Raw genomic sequence first — 17,860 nt, 5'->3', positions numbered from 1 at the left:
GCTACGAGGGGTTGCCCAATGCAAATGTGATTTTAAAACTTCAGATGGAATATTTCATTCCGTCTGAATGTAAAAAATGAAAAAATATCGAAAAAAATGTCGAACGGAATGAAACATCCCGTCCGAAAAAAAAAAAAAAAACGAAAAACATCATGTCCAAAAAAAAAAAAAAAAAAAAAAAATAAAAATAGACGCGAGACGAAATAAAATGTCTTGTCCGAAGTTCATAATTCAGCAGCTATCTCCGTAGCAAGTGCTACACTCATTGTCACTGAGTTACAAGCTACCCTCATTATCACCTTTGCATTGGGCAAGATTTTTTGGCTTCATAAGGGTGACAAGTCCCTGTTTCTCCTTATAGTGACTTGCATTGGGAATGCTCTTAGAAAAGTGCATCTCTCTCAGTCTCTCTCACACTAGGGAGGTTGTTAATTAAAAATTCGCAAACGGTGCCTTGGGAATTTTACACTGGTATGGTAGATCCATCCATAGTACAAAATATCATTATATATCACGATATTTGGGGATATCTATTGAGATTTTAGAGAAAGATATATAAATATCATGATATGTATAGAGATATATACGACTGCAAATATCGGTGATATTTTAACGATATTTGTGATATTTGGGGATATTTTGTGTATATAACAAATTTATTTAATATTTACCACTATATTTCAAATAAATATAAATAATATATCATGATATATCAAGAAATATTTACAATATCTACGATATTTATTGATATTTTAGATATCAACAATATTTGTATGTGAAACAATATCAAATATCTCCAAAGAAGAAGATATATCTACGATAAATATCAAAAAATTAAATATCGATAAATACCTATATCCTGATATTTTGTAAGCCTTGGCATATTCTCTATACTCAATGATGAATGATGACTATTATCGAAAAAAAAGAAGAAGATAAATGATGACTATTTGTATCGTAAATAGCAAGTAAAATACAAAAAGCCTTAAACGTAATTTTGGTGCTTGTTTGTACAATTGTGCTTTTAGGACAGAATTTATGCTATGATCACAACATAGATAGAATATAGTAATATACCCTTGAGAGAAAAAAGAGTGCTATTCCAAGCACAAAAACTTGATCACTTTGTCTCATTTCACAAGCTTCATTCTTTCCTGCAATGCAGCTTGAGGCAGATAGAGAAATAAGTAACAACCTTCTTCACTCATGTCTTCATTTCCCTTAAATCTTTCAAGTAGTTTCATTTCTCACAATCATTCCAACCCAACAATACATTTCTTCAATACCCATTCTTTCTCATTCTTCAAATTTACCCATTATAACAAAAATTTAAAGACTTCTTCTTCAGTTTCACTTTCTTATCAACAACCTCCTAATAAACCTTCTAAGAAGCAATGTAATAAAAATCCCATCAACCCTTTGTGGGTTTTAGTACCTTATCTACTTCAATATGTTAAAGAAACAGCTATTTCAAGTACCCAAGTGGGTGTTTTTATTTTAAAAAGTTCATTTCAGAAGTGGGGCTCTTGTTTTAGAAGGTTAAGTGAATTGAAAAAGGTAGAGGGAGATGAAAGTTTTGATCTTTTGAACAATGGTGTGAAAGACATGGAGTTTTTACAGAGTGGTGGGATTGGAATGGCTTTATTAAGTGTAACTTCAACTGTGAAACTTCGAATTAGTCCATTTGTTGTGACACTTGCGACAAACCCGACATTTGCTTCTAGTATGGTAGCTTGGATGATTGCACAATCTATAAAGATTGTACTGAATTTCTGTGTGGAGAAGAGATGGGATTTTAGGCTATTGTTTGCTTCTGGTGGAATGCCATCTTCTCATTCTGCATTGTGTATGGCTTTGACGACATCCGTGGCACATTGTCATGGTGTAGCTGATTCTCTTTTTCCTGTTTGTTTGGGGTTTAGTCTTATTGTTATGTATGATGCAATTGGAGTTAGGAGGCATGCTGGGATGCAGGCTGAGGTACAAATGGTCTTTGTTTTTCTTTAGACTGTTTGTTTTATATTTGTGCTTTCATGAATTTTTAATGCCTGTTTGCCTGTTAGTTGCTTAATTTGATTTGCTTTGGGTTTCATTCTGATTTCAGCCTGGTCTAGTTTAGTTAAGTCCGTCAATAGATAAAACAAACTATGTGATGGTGATAACCACTGTTTTCTCCCAAATACATTGATATACTTATTATATGAGAGCTATGTTGGAACTATAGCACCAAGGTCCTCACAACATAGAATCAGATAGTCATGCATGCTGTTACAAGTGGTTATGCTACTAACATTGAAAGGAATAAACTGGAATAAACCCAAGATATTCCATATGTAATGAAGACCATTACTGCCACTGGACTGAGAGGCTGCACCCTGGTGAAGGTAGAGACTTTCAGGTAAGAATGGGAAGTAAAAAACAATGGTATTTGAAAGGATACCATGGGGCGAGGAGATAAATCAACCCCTGATTTATTTATATGTATCGTGGATACATCCCCTATGTGGTGATATTTTCCATTGGGGCATCTGCAAATATCGCGATATATCGACAAATATTCCCACTTATCAACAGATTGTGTGTGGGCATTTTAAATGCAAATATCGTGGATATTTCACCACCATTGATATTTTCTTAAAATGTGGTCATAATTTTAATATGAACTACTTTAGTGTTCAAAAATGCTAACTAATTTATTTGCATATAAAGTCATGTTCTAAGTTCTAAATACAAGTTCAAATATTTAAAAAGTCATACAAATCATATTAAAATTATATATACTACAGTGGAACATACATATAATTACTACCATAGCTACACATAGAGATATAAACCATAAGTCCACAAAAAAAGAAAATATCAACCCCAACTATTAGAATCGGATGGGTTGTCATCTAAAAGGCACATGCCCTACTCAATAAAGCTCGACTAGTTTGATATTACTGATAAATTGTACAAGACTCCTTAATCGCCTTTCTAAGGTTTTCTTGTTCAATGTACAATGGATCCTCCAATAAAGCCTTTGTTGCCTAACCGATCAGTCTTAACTCATTTTCTTTTAGGGTCTCCTCTACAATAGGTTCTTATGTCGGTCTTATTTCTCTTCTCCTTCTTCTTCTTCCTCCTCCTACTTTTGCAACGCCTTCTTCTCTTGAAGAGATTCTTTATTTGTTACCTATTGAGGCATTGTTTCTCAAACTTCCTTTGACACGTGGTCACAACTAGTTACATCTTTATGTCCTCTAGTCTTTAGCTAAATAGAATTTCAATCGAGTCGCACCTCCACTACTCATATGTTTCTTGCAATAAGAACATGTGTGTCACTGTTGTGATATTTGTAGTTTCATACAAAAAAACTATTTGCAAAAGGAAGCTAAAAGGGGAACATAAAACTTATTTGCAAGCATATTATTTTCTTTTGTAAGCATCTCTCCAGCTTTCTTAAAATTATATGTCCGTTGTCTGTAACAATATGAATAACATTAATTTGCCAACAACACGTCTCAAGTGTTTCAGTAAGTGGTGGTGGCCTTTTATGTATTTCGAAAGGTTAGGAGGCCATCATAGGAGATTATGAAGTTCATCAAGCACTATCCTGTTGGATTTGTCCATGAATCGCACATAACAATGACATCATATGAAAACCATTTTATCTTCATGTGGTCAATATATAAATTGTACTCTGCTTTTGCAACTTGGGATTTAATAGTTGAGGAGCTGAGTGAGGGGGTCACCCCAAGCCCGGCGCGATATGCCTCATCAAACATTGGTTTGTAATAAAGGTTGTTGACCACAAAATTTGCAGACAAGTTTATCCAATGCACAAATCTAGAACTATTATGAACTTTTGAGTTTTAGACTTATTGACTGGTGTCTTCTGGTGAACAGATGGCTGATGAATGTTTAGACTTTCTTGGTGAATCAACATAAATAAGCTCGGGATTTCTGGTGATCTTAAAGCGGGAGAAGAATTTGCTTTTGAGTGAACTTGAGCTTGGGACATTGATATTATCTCTGTATGACCCTCCTCTTATTGGAGCCCTCCTATCCCACAACCCCACCCCCCCCTGTAACATCTGGTATTCATCTAGTGATTGTTGCCAAACCACCTCGTAGTCGTCTGAGTCTCCTCCATGAGAGGGAGGGGGAGGGGGAGGGGGAGGAGACATGGAAGCTATGTAAGCTTTGTTTTTTTCAGTATTTTGTCAATTCCAAACTCAACTATTGGTTGGAACATGTCTCGAATCTCATTTCCACATTTTAAAACACTTTTCGTTTTTTCAGCCTAGTAATGCCGCCACCTACAAAAATCTTTCAGTATTTGCATTGCGGCCATGTTTTTGTTTCCTAGGATACGGTTAATATGATCCCACCCGATATCGAATCTCTTTAGTATTTCTAACTATATATCGCCAATACTTACAATGTAATATATCAAATAGCATATTGTGATATTTATATATCGCGATATATCGCAACTAATATTCCATTTTGTGTGAAACGAGGTTAGAAATGCCAAATAGATTCGATATCGAGAGGGATTATGTTAACCGTGATTCCAGAAAACAAAATGGAACGCAATGCAAATGCAAAAGACTATGATAAGATTTTTGCAGGAGGTGGCATTAGGCTGAAAATACATTTGGGAAAAGTGTTTAATGTGTGGAAAGGAGATTTGATATAGTTGTCTGGAATTGACAAAAGATATGTAAAAGCCACAACTTACATAGTTGCCCCCCCCCCCTCATGGCGGGACTCAATGGACTACGAGTTCGAGATGGGCCGGCAATAATCGTTAGATAAGTATCAGAGGTTACCCAAGGGGTTCATCGGATAGGAGGGCTCCAATCAAAAGACTTTCATATAGAGAGAATACCAATGTTCAAACTCAAGTTCTCGCAAAGACAAAGGGGTTAAATCTTTATTCTTCCGTTCTAAAGGCACTATAAATTCTGAGCTTATTGATGTTGATTCACCGAGGCCTGACGTTTATCAACCATTTTCACCATATGACATCAGCCGGTAAGTCCAAAGCTCAAAAGTTTAGAATAGTTGTGGCAAGATTTGTGCACTGGGAAAACTTATTTGCAAATGTTGTGGCTAACAATCCTTATTACAAACCGATGGTTGATGAGACATATTGCGCTGTTCTTGAGGTGATTTTGCCCTTGGCTTTCAATTGTTAAATTCAGAGTTACAAAATTAGAGTGCAAATTATACATTGACCACATGAAAATAATATGGTATTCATATGGTCACTGTCATGTGCGATTTTTGGACATGTCCAACGGGATAGTGTTTCATGGTCTACTGTGATGGGCTCATAACTTTTGATTCATTTGTAGACCTTTTGAAACACATGAAAGTCCACCGCCACTTATTAAAACATTTGAGACGTGTTTGTTGACAAAGTTAATGTTGTTCAGATTGGTACAGACAATGGGGCAAATAATTTTAAAAAGCTGGAGAGATGCTTGTAAAAGAAAATTGTAAAAGAAAATGGTATGTTTGTAAATAAGTTTATTTTCCCTTTTGCGAATTGTTTGTTTGTATGAAACTACAAATATTATAACGATGATTGAAGTAAGGCTACGTGCTTTTATTACAAAAAGCGTATGGGTAGTGAAGGTGTGATTCAATTGAAATTGTATTTAGCTGGAGGACATAGGGATGTAACTGGCGGAAGTTTGAGAAACTATGCAGCAATGGGCAACAAATGAAGAGAAGGAGGCACTGCAACAGAAGAAAGAATAGGGAGGGAAGAGAAATACAACCGACATAAGAGTCTATTGTAAAAGTGCCTTGGAAGAAGTGAAGTAAAGACTGATCGAAGAGGCAATGAAGGCTTCATTGGAGGATCCAGCGTACATTAAACAGGAAAACCTTAGAAGAGCGATTAAGGAGTTTTGTACAATTTATCATCAGCATGATAGTTGGGGTTGAGATTTTTTTTTTTCCGTGTGTACTTATGTTTTATATCTTTTATGTGTAGTAATTATGTATACTACAGTGTAGGTTGCAATTTTAACATGGCTTGTATGACTTTTCAAATATTTGAATTTGTATTTGAAACTTAGAAAATGACTAACAATCCTAAATATGTGCAAATAAGGTAGTTAGAATTTTTGAACACTAGAGTAGTTCATATTATAACAATCACCACATTTAATGAAAATAACGATAATATATTGGGAATTATTTGCGATATTTAAAGTAAAAAATGCCCACACACAGTCTGTGGATATTTGTCAATATATCCACGATATTTGCGGATGCCCCAATGGAAAAGATCACCACATAGGGGGATATATCCACACTACATATCCTTAAATCTGGGGTCGATATAACGTGAATTTTTTTTATGATGGTTAGGACAAGGCAATACATGTCTTTGTATCCTCTCCTCTCATGGGATGTCTAAGAGTCAATTTCCACTGATGCCAAGTTGGAGCAATGTTGTAGTTGTAGCACCCAGTTCATCACAAGATAGTTGTCAGTAATGTATCACAACATAGTCACCAAGCTCCTTATTGGTGTGGTGTGTGGAAAGGAGTCTGGAAAGCATTACTGGAGTTTCGTAGTCAGGTTAAATATGGTCTAGGTGATGGTGCTTGGATTTGGTTTTGGGAAGATACTTTGTTGGTGGATAGACATTGTTATTGAATTACCCAAGACTCTGGGCCATTTCTATATTTAAAAAGCTCCCATTTGCGACCTCATGCAGGTTTATAGTGGACAACTTGGTTAGAATTTTGGCACTCACATTGCCTTGACAGATGGAGATTATCGACTTTGGACTAGTGGCAAGGATTGGGAGCATTGGGCAGGTTGGAGACTACCCTTGTGGTGAGTCATTATAGAGATTATCGATTTTGGATTAGTGGCAAGGATGGGAGATCTCTTCCAAGTCTTTCTACTATGCTATTTGTTCCCGACTTCCCGTATCCCAATTTTTTCCGTGTTAACAGTATACCTGGCTTTCCTAGCACCTAAATTTTGAGTTGTAAAATCCCATGCCAAGTTTCTTTCTTTTTCTGGTGTGCGGCACAGAATAAGATACTCACTATAGATAATCTGATTAAGAGAGATAATTCTAAAAGTATCATCATCTGCCCTGTGTATATTTGATGGTGATTGTCACTCTCATTCACTGTCGTTTCTCTTGGGAAGTATGGAGATATTTTAACTGTCAGTTGGGGTTGGTTTGGGTAGCTCCCCAATGGGTGAAAAGATATTTTATCACCAATGCATCATGGGTGCTGAGCGTTCATACTCGGAGTGTTGAAATTTGAAAACTGTGGAGCATGCTTCCTTGTGCAATCATGTGGGGCCTATGGATGGAGAGGAACAGGAGGCATTTTAATGATAAAGCGTTATCAACAGAGCATGTTATTATCTCAATCAATAGCTCGATCTTCCTGTGGTTGAAGATATGGGAGACTTGGAGGGACACACCTTTCGGAACTTTGTGTTTGGTTGGGAATCGTTGCTTGTGCTGTTGTAATTGACTTGGCCTGGCTTATAGTTGCTTTGGATTATGTGTAGTTTTGTTATTTGTTGTTTGCTTCTTGAACTTCACATTGTAATAGCATATCTCACCCAATATGCTTATATGACTACTATATTATCGGTAAAAATAAGTAATATGTCATGCTGTCACAGGAGCCTATGCTACTAACATGCACACTGCAGAGGCATACACTTGAATTAACTCGAGATAAAATGAAGAACCGTTACTGGCATGTGAGAATGCGCCCTGGTGAAGGTAAAGGTTTTAAAGTAAAGGGCGGGAAGTAAAAACCAGATGAAGGTTGAGGTATTGGGAAAGAAACCATGGCATAGCTTGATGATGATAACTGTTGCATTCAATAATTAGGCAAAACATGATTCACATGATTGACCCTAATTAGTTGGGGAAGAAAAACGTGTCTTTGTATCCTCTCCTCTCAAGGGATGTCTAAGACTCAGGTTCTGCTCATGTAAAAACATGGAGTTTTTACAGAGTAATGGGATTGGAAATGCTTTATTAAGTGTAACTTCGACTGGGAAACTTCGAATTAGTCCATTTGTTGTGACACTTGCGACAAACCCGACATTTATTTTGAGTATGGTAGCTTGGATGATTGCACAATCTATAAAGATTGTACTGAATTTCTGTGTGGAGAAGAGATTGGATTTTAGGCTATTGTTTGCTTCTGGTGGAATGCCATCTTCTCATTCTGCATTGTGTATGGCTTTGATGACATCCGTGGCACATTGTCATGGTGTAGCTGATTCTATTTTTCCTGTTTGTTTGGGGCTTAGTCTTATTGTTATGTATGATGCAATTGGAGTTAGGAGGCATGCTGGGTTGCAAGCTGAGGTACAATGGTCTTTGTTTTTCTTTAGACTGTTTGTTTTATATTTGTGTTTTCATGAATTTTTAATGCCTGTTTGCCTGTTAATTGCTTAATTTGCTTTGCTCTGTGTTTCATTCTGATTTAGGCCTGGTCTAGTTTAGTTAAGCCAGTCAATAGATAAAACAAACTATGTGATGATGATAACCACTGTTTTCTCCCAAGTACATTGATATGTTATTATATGAGAGCTATGTTGCAACTATATAGCACCAAGGTCCCTCACAACCTAGAATCAGATAGTAATGCATGCTGTTACAGGTGGTTATGCTACTAACATTGAAAGGAATAAACTGGAATAAACCCAAGATATACGATGTGTAATGAATTACTGCCACTGGACTGAGAGGCTGCACCCTGGTGAAGGTAGAGGCTTTCAGGTAAGGATGGTAAGTAAAAAACAATGATGTAGGTTGAGGTATTTGAAAGGATACCATGGCGCTTAGTACAAAATGTTGCGAGAGGAGATAAATCAACCTTGATTTATTTATATGTATTGTGGATATATCCCCCTATGTGGTGATATTTTCCATTGGGGCATCCGCAAATATCGCTCGATATATCGACAAATATCAATAAATATCCCCACTTATCAATAGAATGTGTGGACATTTTTCAATGCGAATATTGTGGATATTTCATGACATATTATTGATATTTTCTTTAAATGTGCTCATAATTTTAATATGAACCACTCTAGTGTTCAAATATACTAACTAACTTATTTGCATATATTTAGGATTGTTATATATGATTAAGTTATAAAGTCATGTTCTAAGTTCCAAATACAAGTTCAAATATTTAAAAAGTCATACAAGCCATGTTAAAATTATATAGCCTACAGTATAACATACATATAATTACTACCATAGCTACACATAGACATATAAACCATATATCCACACAAAGAAAATATCAACCCAAACTATTAGAATAAGATGGGTTGTCATCTAAAAAGCACCTGCTCTACTTGATAAAGCTCAACTAGTTCGATATTGCTGATAAATTGTACAAGACTTTTTAATCGCTTTTCTAAGATTTTCTTGTTCAATGTACGATAGATCCTCCAATAAAGCCTTCATTGCCTCATCGATCAATCTTGACTTATTTTCTTTTAGAGTCTCTTCTACAATAGGTTTTTATGTTGGTCGGTCTTCTCTTTCCCTCCCTCTTCTTCATCCTCTTACTCTTGCAGCGCCTCCTTCTCCTCGAGGAGATTCTTTATTTGTTGTCCATTGATGTATTGTTTCTCAAATTTCTTTTGCCACGTGGTCACAACTAGTTACATCTTTATGTCCCTCTTCTTCATCCTCTTACTCTTGCAGCGCCTCCTTCTCCTCGAGGAGATTCTTTATTTGTTGTCCATTGATGTATTGTTTCTCAAATTTCTTTTGCCATGTGGTCACAACTAGTTACATCTTTATGTCCTTAAGCCTTCAACTAAATGCAATTTCAATCGAGTCGCACCACTACTACCCATACGTTTCTTGTAATAAGAACATGTGCGTCATTGTTGTGATATTTGTAGTTTCATACAAAAAAACTATTCGCAAAAGGAAGCTAAAAGGGGAACATAAAACTTATTTGCAAGCATACCATTTTCTTTTGCAAGTATCTCTCCAGCTTTCTTAAAATTATATGTCCCGTTGTTCGTAACAATCGTAACAATATTAATTATGCTAACAACACATCTCAAGTGTTTCAGTAAATGGTGGTGGTCTTTCATGTGTTTCGAAAGGTCAGGAGGCCATCATAGTAGACTATGAAGTTCATCAAACACTATCTCGTTGAACTTGTCCATGAATCGCACATAACAATGACATCATATGAAGACCATTTTATTTTCATGTGGTCAATGTATAATTTGTATTCTGCTTTTGCAACTTTGAATTTAATAGTTGAGGAGCTGAGTGAGGGGGTCACCTCAAGCCCAGTGCGACATGCCTCATCAAACATTGGTTTGTAATAAGGGTTGTTAGCCACAATATTTGAAGTTTTCCCAATGCACAAATCTATAACCATTCTAAACTTTTGAGCTTTAAACTTACCGACTGGTGTCATCTGGTGAACAGATGGATGATGAACGTTAGACCTTTTCGGTGAATCAACATCAATAAGCTCGGGATTTCTAGTGATCTTAGAACGGGAGAAGAAAGATTTAAGCCTTTCGTTTTGGAGTGAACTTGAGCGTGGAACATTGGTGTTATCTCTGTATGACCCTCCTTTGATTGGAGCTCTCCTATCCCACAAGACCCCCTCATGTAATTTCGGGTATTTCGTATTCATGTAGCGATTGTTGCCGAGTCACCTCATAGTCGTCTGAGTCTCCTCCATGAGGGGGGGAGGAGACATGGAAGCTATGTAAGCTTTGTTTTTTTCCTATCTTTTGTCAATTCCAGACTAACTATTGGTCGGAACATGTCTCGAATCTCATTTCCACACTTTAAAACACTTTTCAGCGCTTTTTCAGCCTAGTAATGCCACCTCCTACAAAAATCTTTTAGTATTTGTATTGTGTTCCCGTTTTCATTTTCTGAGATGTGGTTAGCATGATTCCACCCGATATCGAATCCCTTTACCATTTATAACCATATATCGCCAATACTTACAATGGAATATATCAAATAGCATATTGCTGTGTTGCATGGGTACGCCTATTATTCCGGCGTGTCCGTGTCAAATCGTCGTGATCGAAATCTATTAATCACATTAATGATTCGCATTTGAATCTATTTTCGGTTTCAAAAAAAAAAAAAGATTAAGAAGAAGGAAGATTAAGAAAAGAAGGAAGAAAGAGAGAAATAGAAATAGACCGACTGAATTCTCGAGTGGTGGTGGATTGATGTGGGACGCACCATCTTCTTTCTATGGTCGGTCGCAACCCGCATCTAAGATCTAGGGTTTGTTTGTTTTAATAAAGGGATGTGGGCTTGGGCTATTTTTACGTGTTGCATAGATGCAGATGCAGTGTCGGGTTTAGACGGGTTTAGGACGGTTTTTGCACGAGGAGGTTTGGGAGGTCTAAAAATCAAGACACGGGGACACGACTAATATTTTAATTTAATATTATATTTTATTAAAATATAAATTATTTTAAATAGAAAAAATATATATAGATTTTGATAAAGCCCATTAGCCATTTAAAACAGTTTTTGTTAACTTTAGATCTTGAATATAACCATTCTAAAAAAGCCCAAGTCCACATTGCTTATTAAAAACCCCAATTAATCTTATCTAAGTATCTATGGAAAAAGAAACAAAATAGCCCAAGCCCACATCCCTTATTAAAACAAACAAACCCTAGATCTTAGATTCGGGTTGCGACCAGCCCATAGAAAAATATGGTCCATTCACATCAATCCACCTTTTTCGTGAATTCAATTATTCTATTCTATTTCTTTTATTTTTCTTTCTTTTCTTCCTTTTTCTTAATCTTTTTTTTTCTTTGAAACCGAAAATAGATTCAAATGCGAACTGTGTCATGTTGGTGTCGGATTTACGACCACGACACCTGACACACCGAAATAATAGGCGCACCTACATGCAACACGTGCTATTTTGTTTTTTTCCATAGATAGTTAGATAAGATTAATGGGGCTTTTAATAAGCAATGTGGACTTGGGCTTTTTTAGAATTGTTATATTCAAGATCTAAAGTTAACAAAAACTGTTTTAAATGGCTAATGGGCTTTATCAAAATCTATATATATTTTTTCTATTTAAAATAATTTATATTTTAATAAAATATAATATTAAATTAAAATATTAGCCGCGGTCCCCGTGTCTTGATTTTTAGATCTCGCCGTGTCTAAACCGGCCGCATCTGTCTAAACCCGACACTCGCATCTACGCACTCCATGCAACACAGGCATATTGTGATATTTATATATCGGTATCTGATTTCTCGATATTTATATATCGCGAAATAACGCAAATAATATTCCATTTTATGTGAAACGAGGTTAGAAATGCTAAATAGATTCAATATCGAGACGGATAATGCTAACCACATTCGAGGAAACAAAAAGATAGCACAATACAAATGCAAAGACTATGATAAGATTTTTGCAGGTGCAGGAGGTGGCATTAGGCTGAAAATACATTTGGGTGAAGGGAACAAAAACGCTAAAAAGTGTTTAATGTGTGGAAAGGAGATTTGATATAATTGTTTGGAACGAGACTCAATGGACTACGAGTTCGAGATGGATCGGTAATAATCGCTAGATGAGTATTAGAGGTTACATGAGGGGGCTCATCAAATAGGAGAGCTCCAATCAGAAGACGTTCATACAGAGAACACCAATGTTCCAAGCTCAAGTTCTCACAAAGGGAAAGGGGTTAAATTTTTCTTCTCCTGTTCTAAAAGTGTTAAAAATTCTGAGTTTATTGATGTTGATTCACCGAGAAGGCTTAACGTTTATTAGCCATTTTCACCATATGACATCAACCGATAAGTCCAAAGCTCAAAAGTTTAGAATAGTTGTGGCAAGATTTGTGCATTGGGAAAACTTGTATGCAAATGTTGTGGCCAACAATCTTTATTACAAACCGATGTTTGATCGCGCCGTTCTTGGGAGTCACCCCATCCCCGACTCTTCAACTGTTAAATTCAAAGTAGGAAAGACGGAGTGCAAATTATACATTAATCACATGAAAATAAAACGGTCTTCATATGGTGTCACTGTCACGTGCGATTCTTGGATAGGTTCAACGCGATAGTGTTTCATGGTCTACTGTGATGGGCTCATGACTTTTGATTTGTTTGTAGACCTTTCGAAATATATGAAAGACCACCGCCACTTATTGAAACACTTGAGACGTATTTGTTGGCAAAGTTAATGTTCAGATTGTTACGCACAATTGGGCAAATAATTTTAAAAAAACTAAGAGATGCTTGTAAAAGAAAATAGCATGTTTGTAAATAAATATGGTTGTACCGTGTGCCACAAGAAGTTTGAGAAACTATACAACAATGACCAATAAATGGAGAATCTCCTTGAGGAGGAGGCACTGCAAGAGACGAAAGAATAGAGAGGGAAAGAGAAGTATGACTGACATAAGAGCCTATTGTAAAAATGACTTGGAAGAAATGAAGCAAAGACTGATCGAAGAGGCAATGAAGGCTTCATTGGAGGATCTAACGTACATTAAACAAGAAAATCTTAGAAGAGCGATTAAGGAGTTTTGTACAATTTATCATCAGCATGATAGTTTGGGTTGAGATTTTTTTTTTCCGTGTGTACTTATGTTTTATATCTTCTATGTGTAGTAATTATGTATACTACAGTGTAGGTTGCAATTTTAACATGACTTGTATGACTTTTCAAATATTTGAATTTGTATTTGGAACTTAGAAAATGACTAACAATCTTAAATATGTGCAAATAAGGTAGTTAGAATTTTTGAAGACTAGAGTAGTTCATATTATAACTATCAAAACATTTAATGAAAATATCAATGATATATTGGGAAATATCCGTGAAATTTACAGTAAAAAAATGCCCACACAATCTGTGGATATGTGTCGATATATCCACAATATTTGCGGATGCCCCAATGGAAAAGATCACCACATAAGGGGATATATCCCCACTACATATCCTTAAATCTGGGGTTGATATATCACAAATTTTTTTCATGATGGTTAGGACAAGGCAATACATGTCTTTGTATCCTAAATTGCCCTTCTCATGGGATGTCTATTAATATATTAGAGAAAGTGAAGTGGTCAATTCTATTAATATATTAGAGACTCATATTTCTGCTGATGACATCTAGGAGTTGGATTGCCAATTTCTTCATAAGCTCGAACCCAGGTCATATATCACAAACATGGGATGTCTAAGAGTCAATTTCGCGAATGTCATCACAACATACATAAGTATCACAACATAGTCACCAAGCTTCTTATTGGTGTGGTGTGTGGAAAGGAGTCTGGAAAGTGTTACTGGAGTTTTGTAGTCAGGTTAAATATGGTCTAGGTGATGGTGCTTGGATTAGGTTTTGGGAAGATACTTTGTTGGTGGATAGATGTCTGTTATTGAATTACCCGAGACTTTGGCCATTTCTATATTTAAAAAGCTCCCATTTGCAACCTCATGCAGGTTTATAGTGGACAACTTGGTTAGAATTTTGGCACTCACATTACCTTGTGGTGAGTCATTATAGAGATTATCGATTTTGGATTAGTGGCAAGGATGGGAGATCTCTTCCAAGTCTTTCTACTATGCTATTTGTTCCCGACTTCCTGTATCCCGATTTTTTCCGTGTTAACAATATACCTGGCTTTCCTAGCACCTATATTTTGAGTTGTAAAATCCCATGCCAAGTTTCTTTCTTTTTCTGGTGTGCGGCATAGAATAAGATACTCACTATAGATAATCTGATTAAGAGAGATAATTCTAAAAGTATCATCTAGGAAGCACGGATACCGACATGCGACACGGATACGCAGACACGGCATTTTTCAAAAATATAGGATATGGATACGTCATGGACACGTTTGAATTATATATATATATATATATATTCGGGCTGGCTACGTCGACATACAGAAATGACATACGGAATTGACATACGTAATCCAAAAGCGGACTTGCACATTGCTCTTAGGGCTGATTTTTGGTAGATATTATCTCCCTACCATGGATAGTATCTCCACAAAAAATCAGCCTAATCGGATGTGTCTAGTCTTGTCAAAAGAGTGTTAAAATTTTGAACCGTCAAATAAATTTCTAATTTGAACTCAATTTTTGATAGGGTTAAACATGTTCAAAGGAGCTGATTTTTTGTGGAGATGATATCCATGTTGTGGAGATCACATCCCCATAAAATCAGCTTTTAGTTCATTATGTAGGTAAGTAGGATTGCGTATGTCATTTCTGTATGTCGACGTAGCCAGCCCTATATATATATATATATATTTCGCCGTCACAGAAGGGGCATGGAGCCAATATGAGGAGGGGCTGAAACCTAACTAAGCCATCTTCTTTTCTCTCTCAAAAATTTCTTGTATGCGTGAGATTACTATTTTGGTGTGTCCCCGCATGTCGGAAATTAAAAAAAATAATTATAAAATCGGATACTCCAAATCGCGTATCGGGGTGTATCCGTCGGACACGTATCGGACACCGATACTTCACCCTTAGAGACGTATTGGTGGTTCATAGAGTATCATCATCTGCCCTGTGTATATCTAATGGTGAATGTCACTCTCATTCACTGTCATTTCTCTTGGGAAGTATGGAGATATTTTAACCGTCAGTCAGGGTTGGTTTGGGTAGCTCCCTGATCGGTGAAAGATCTTTTATCACCAATGCATCATGGGTGCTGAGCGTTCATACTCGCAGTGTCGAAACTTGAAAGTTGTGGAGCATACTTCCTTGTGCAATCATGTGGGTCTATGGATGGAGAGGAACAGGAGGCATTTTAATGATAAAGCGTTATCAACAGAGGATGTTATTATCTCAATCAAAGGCTCGATCTTCCTGTGGTTGAAGATATGGGAGACTTGGAGGGACACACCTTTCGGGACTTTGTGTTTGGTTGGGAATCGTTGCTTGTGCTGTTGTAATTGACACACCTTTCGGGACTTTGTGTTTGGTTGGGACTTGTTGTTTTGTTATTTGTTGTTTGCTCTTGAACTTCACACCGTAATAGCATATCTCACCCTATATGCTCATATGACTACTATATTATCAGTAAAAATAAGTAATATATCATGCTGTCATGGGATCCTATGCTACTAACATGCAGACTGCAGAGGCATACACTTGAATTAACTCGAGATAAAATGAAGACTGTTACTGGCATGAGAGAATGCGCCCTGGTGAAGGTAAAAAGGTTTTAAAGTAAAGGGCGGAAGTAAAAACCAGATGAAGGTTGAGGTATTGGGAAAGAATCCATGGCATAGCTTGATGATGATAACTGTTGCATTCAATAATTAGGCAAAACATGATTCACATGATTGACCCTAAGTAGTTAGGGACGAAAAACATGTCTTTGTATCCTCTCCTCTCAAGGTGTGTCTAAGACTCAGGTTCTGCTCATGTAGTGGTTTCTAGTTTTATATGGTGCCCTGCTGTCAGAGAGTTTGCAGTCTATTTTAATTATTGGGCAAAACATGGTTCAAAGGATCGGCCTTTCTGCGTTCAATTTAGTTGTACCTGAAAACTGTCCAAGTTTTATGTGTTGCCTTTTTGGAATTTGTAACATATTAAATGGGGCTTGGTAAACATCAAGTTGGCAAACTATATCTAGCCTGATGCAGAAGTTTGTTTTAGTTTGGGCTCATTATTTCGACGTCAGTGAAGATCTGCTATTTTGGAAGCTATTCCTAGGGAGACAGCAAACGGGATGGTGAAAACATCAAAGGTTATGTTACCACTAAATAATGTTGCACGGCACAAACTTACTTTGTCAAGAGCCCATACACACATAGATTTGCACATCTGTGTCCTTATTATGGTTGTGGATATCATGAAGACACCGAATGCCATATGATCCCCTTAAGAAATGTATTTAATTAGTGTGCATTACTAGCTAAACAAGGACAGGGCTTGAAACAATTGATATGTCCTAAACTGATAAATATCAAGTCTGGCTGGTTGCAGCTTCATGTATTAAAGTTTAGCTTTGAACTTGGCAGTTAGCACCAATAACATTAGGAGTATGTTTCCATCCTATACAGGTTCTCAATATGATCATTGCAGACTTGTTTCAAGGACATCCCATCAGTCAAAGGAAGCTTAAGGAACTTCTCGGTCACACTCCATCTCAGGTACTTGCTGGAGCTGTTCTTGGCATTTTGGTGGCTTGCATTTGTTGTCAAGGTTCCTTGGTTCCAGCTTAAGTTGTTTGTGGAGGTAATTGAATCAGATTTTAAAATAACAATGTAACAGTCACGATTCAAATGTCATCATACACTTTTCTGCCCTAACAGCTTTTGTAATCTATAATTCTTTGAGAATACGCTATATCAATGAAAAGTTGATGAATTAGTTCACCGAGACGGTATTGTTTGCATTTTGAAATTGGCCATCTTGTTTGTTGCACGCAAACAATACCAGCTTACTAGTGAAAAGAAAGGTTAACGTTATTGCACTCTTCTGGAACTCATGTTTTAAAATCCATTTGCAACTATGTATTTACGTTTGGTTTCTTCTATCTCTTATTTGTAAAGAATTTATAGTAATTACAAGGCAAAACAAATGAGATTCTCAAGGAATTAGATCTAACAAAGTTAACCCAAAATATTGATTGGATGAATATCCTTAACCGCAGGATGCTTTAACTATTTTACGTGTTTATAGGTAAAAATTACTGTGGTCTCATAATACAGAGAACAAAGTGAATGCTAGGCTGTTGACAAAAATCGTAGGAATGGGCAGTGGACATCTTTTTGGAAAAATGTGGACTATGGGAGGGAAGGCTCATGTGTGCAATATTGGCATCCTGAGGATTCCT

The 17,860-nt window shown here is 36.5% G+C and overlaps 2 protein-coding genes and 1 long non-coding RNA gene across 4 annotated transcripts; 2 read left to right on the top strand and 1 right to left on the bottom strand.

The window, feature by feature from the left end:
• The first annotated feature begins 1,008 nt into the window (after positions 1 to 1,008).
• On the top strand, positions 1,009 to 8,185 carry LOC147495703 (uncharacterized). 2 transcript variants are annotated; one of them, XM_086564343.1, is made up of 2 exons: positions 1,009 to 1,980; positions 7,663 to 8,185. In XM_086564343.1, the coding sequence occupies exons 1-2, from the start codon at positions 1,207 to 1,209 to the stop codon at positions 7,795 to 7,797; spliced, it is 909 nt and encodes a 302-aa protein (XP_086420469.1). In that variant the 5' UTR covers positions 1,009 to 1,206; the 3' UTR covers positions 7,798 to 8,185. The 2 variants fall into 2 exon arrangements, with proteins under 2 accessions (XP_086420469.1, XP_086420470.1); XM_086564344.1 differs by lacking the exon at positions 7,663 to 8,185 and adding an exon at positions 6,725 to 7,551 and having other exon boundaries at positions 1,017 to 1,980.
• On the top strand, positions 7,988 to 17,403 carry LOC147495701 (Acid phosphatase/vanadium-dependent haloperoxidase-related protein). The gene is made up of 2 exons (XM_086564347.1): positions 7,988 to 8,362; positions 17,085 to 17,403. The coding sequence occupies exons 1-2, from the start codon at positions 7,988 to 7,990 to the stop codon at positions 17,244 to 17,246; spliced, it is 537 nt and encodes a 178-aa protein (XP_086420473.1). The 3' UTR covers positions 17,247 to 17,403.
• Positions 15,239 to 17,085, bottom strand: LOC147495702 (uncharacterized). Its single transcript, XR_015197654.1, has 2 exons — positions 15,978 to 17,085; positions 15,239 to 15,919 (listed from the first exon to the last, which is right to left on the bottom strand). It is a non-coding gene; the product is annotated as an uncharacterized LOC147495702 (long non-coding RNA).
• Positions 17,404 to 17,860: the final 457 nt, after the last annotated feature.

Source organism: Coptis chinensis, chromosome 6 (assembly GCF_015680905.1).
Source record: "Coptis chinensis isolate HL-2020 chromosome 6, ASM1568090v1, whole genome shotgun sequence".
In the NCBI taxonomy this organism is placed as follows: Eukaryota; Viridiplantae; Streptophyta; class Magnoliopsida; order Ranunculales; family Ranunculaceae; genus Coptis; species Coptis chinensis.
The sequence above is the reverse complement of the archived record's forward strand: the minus strand, read 5'-3'. Positions and strand labels throughout refer to the sequence as shown.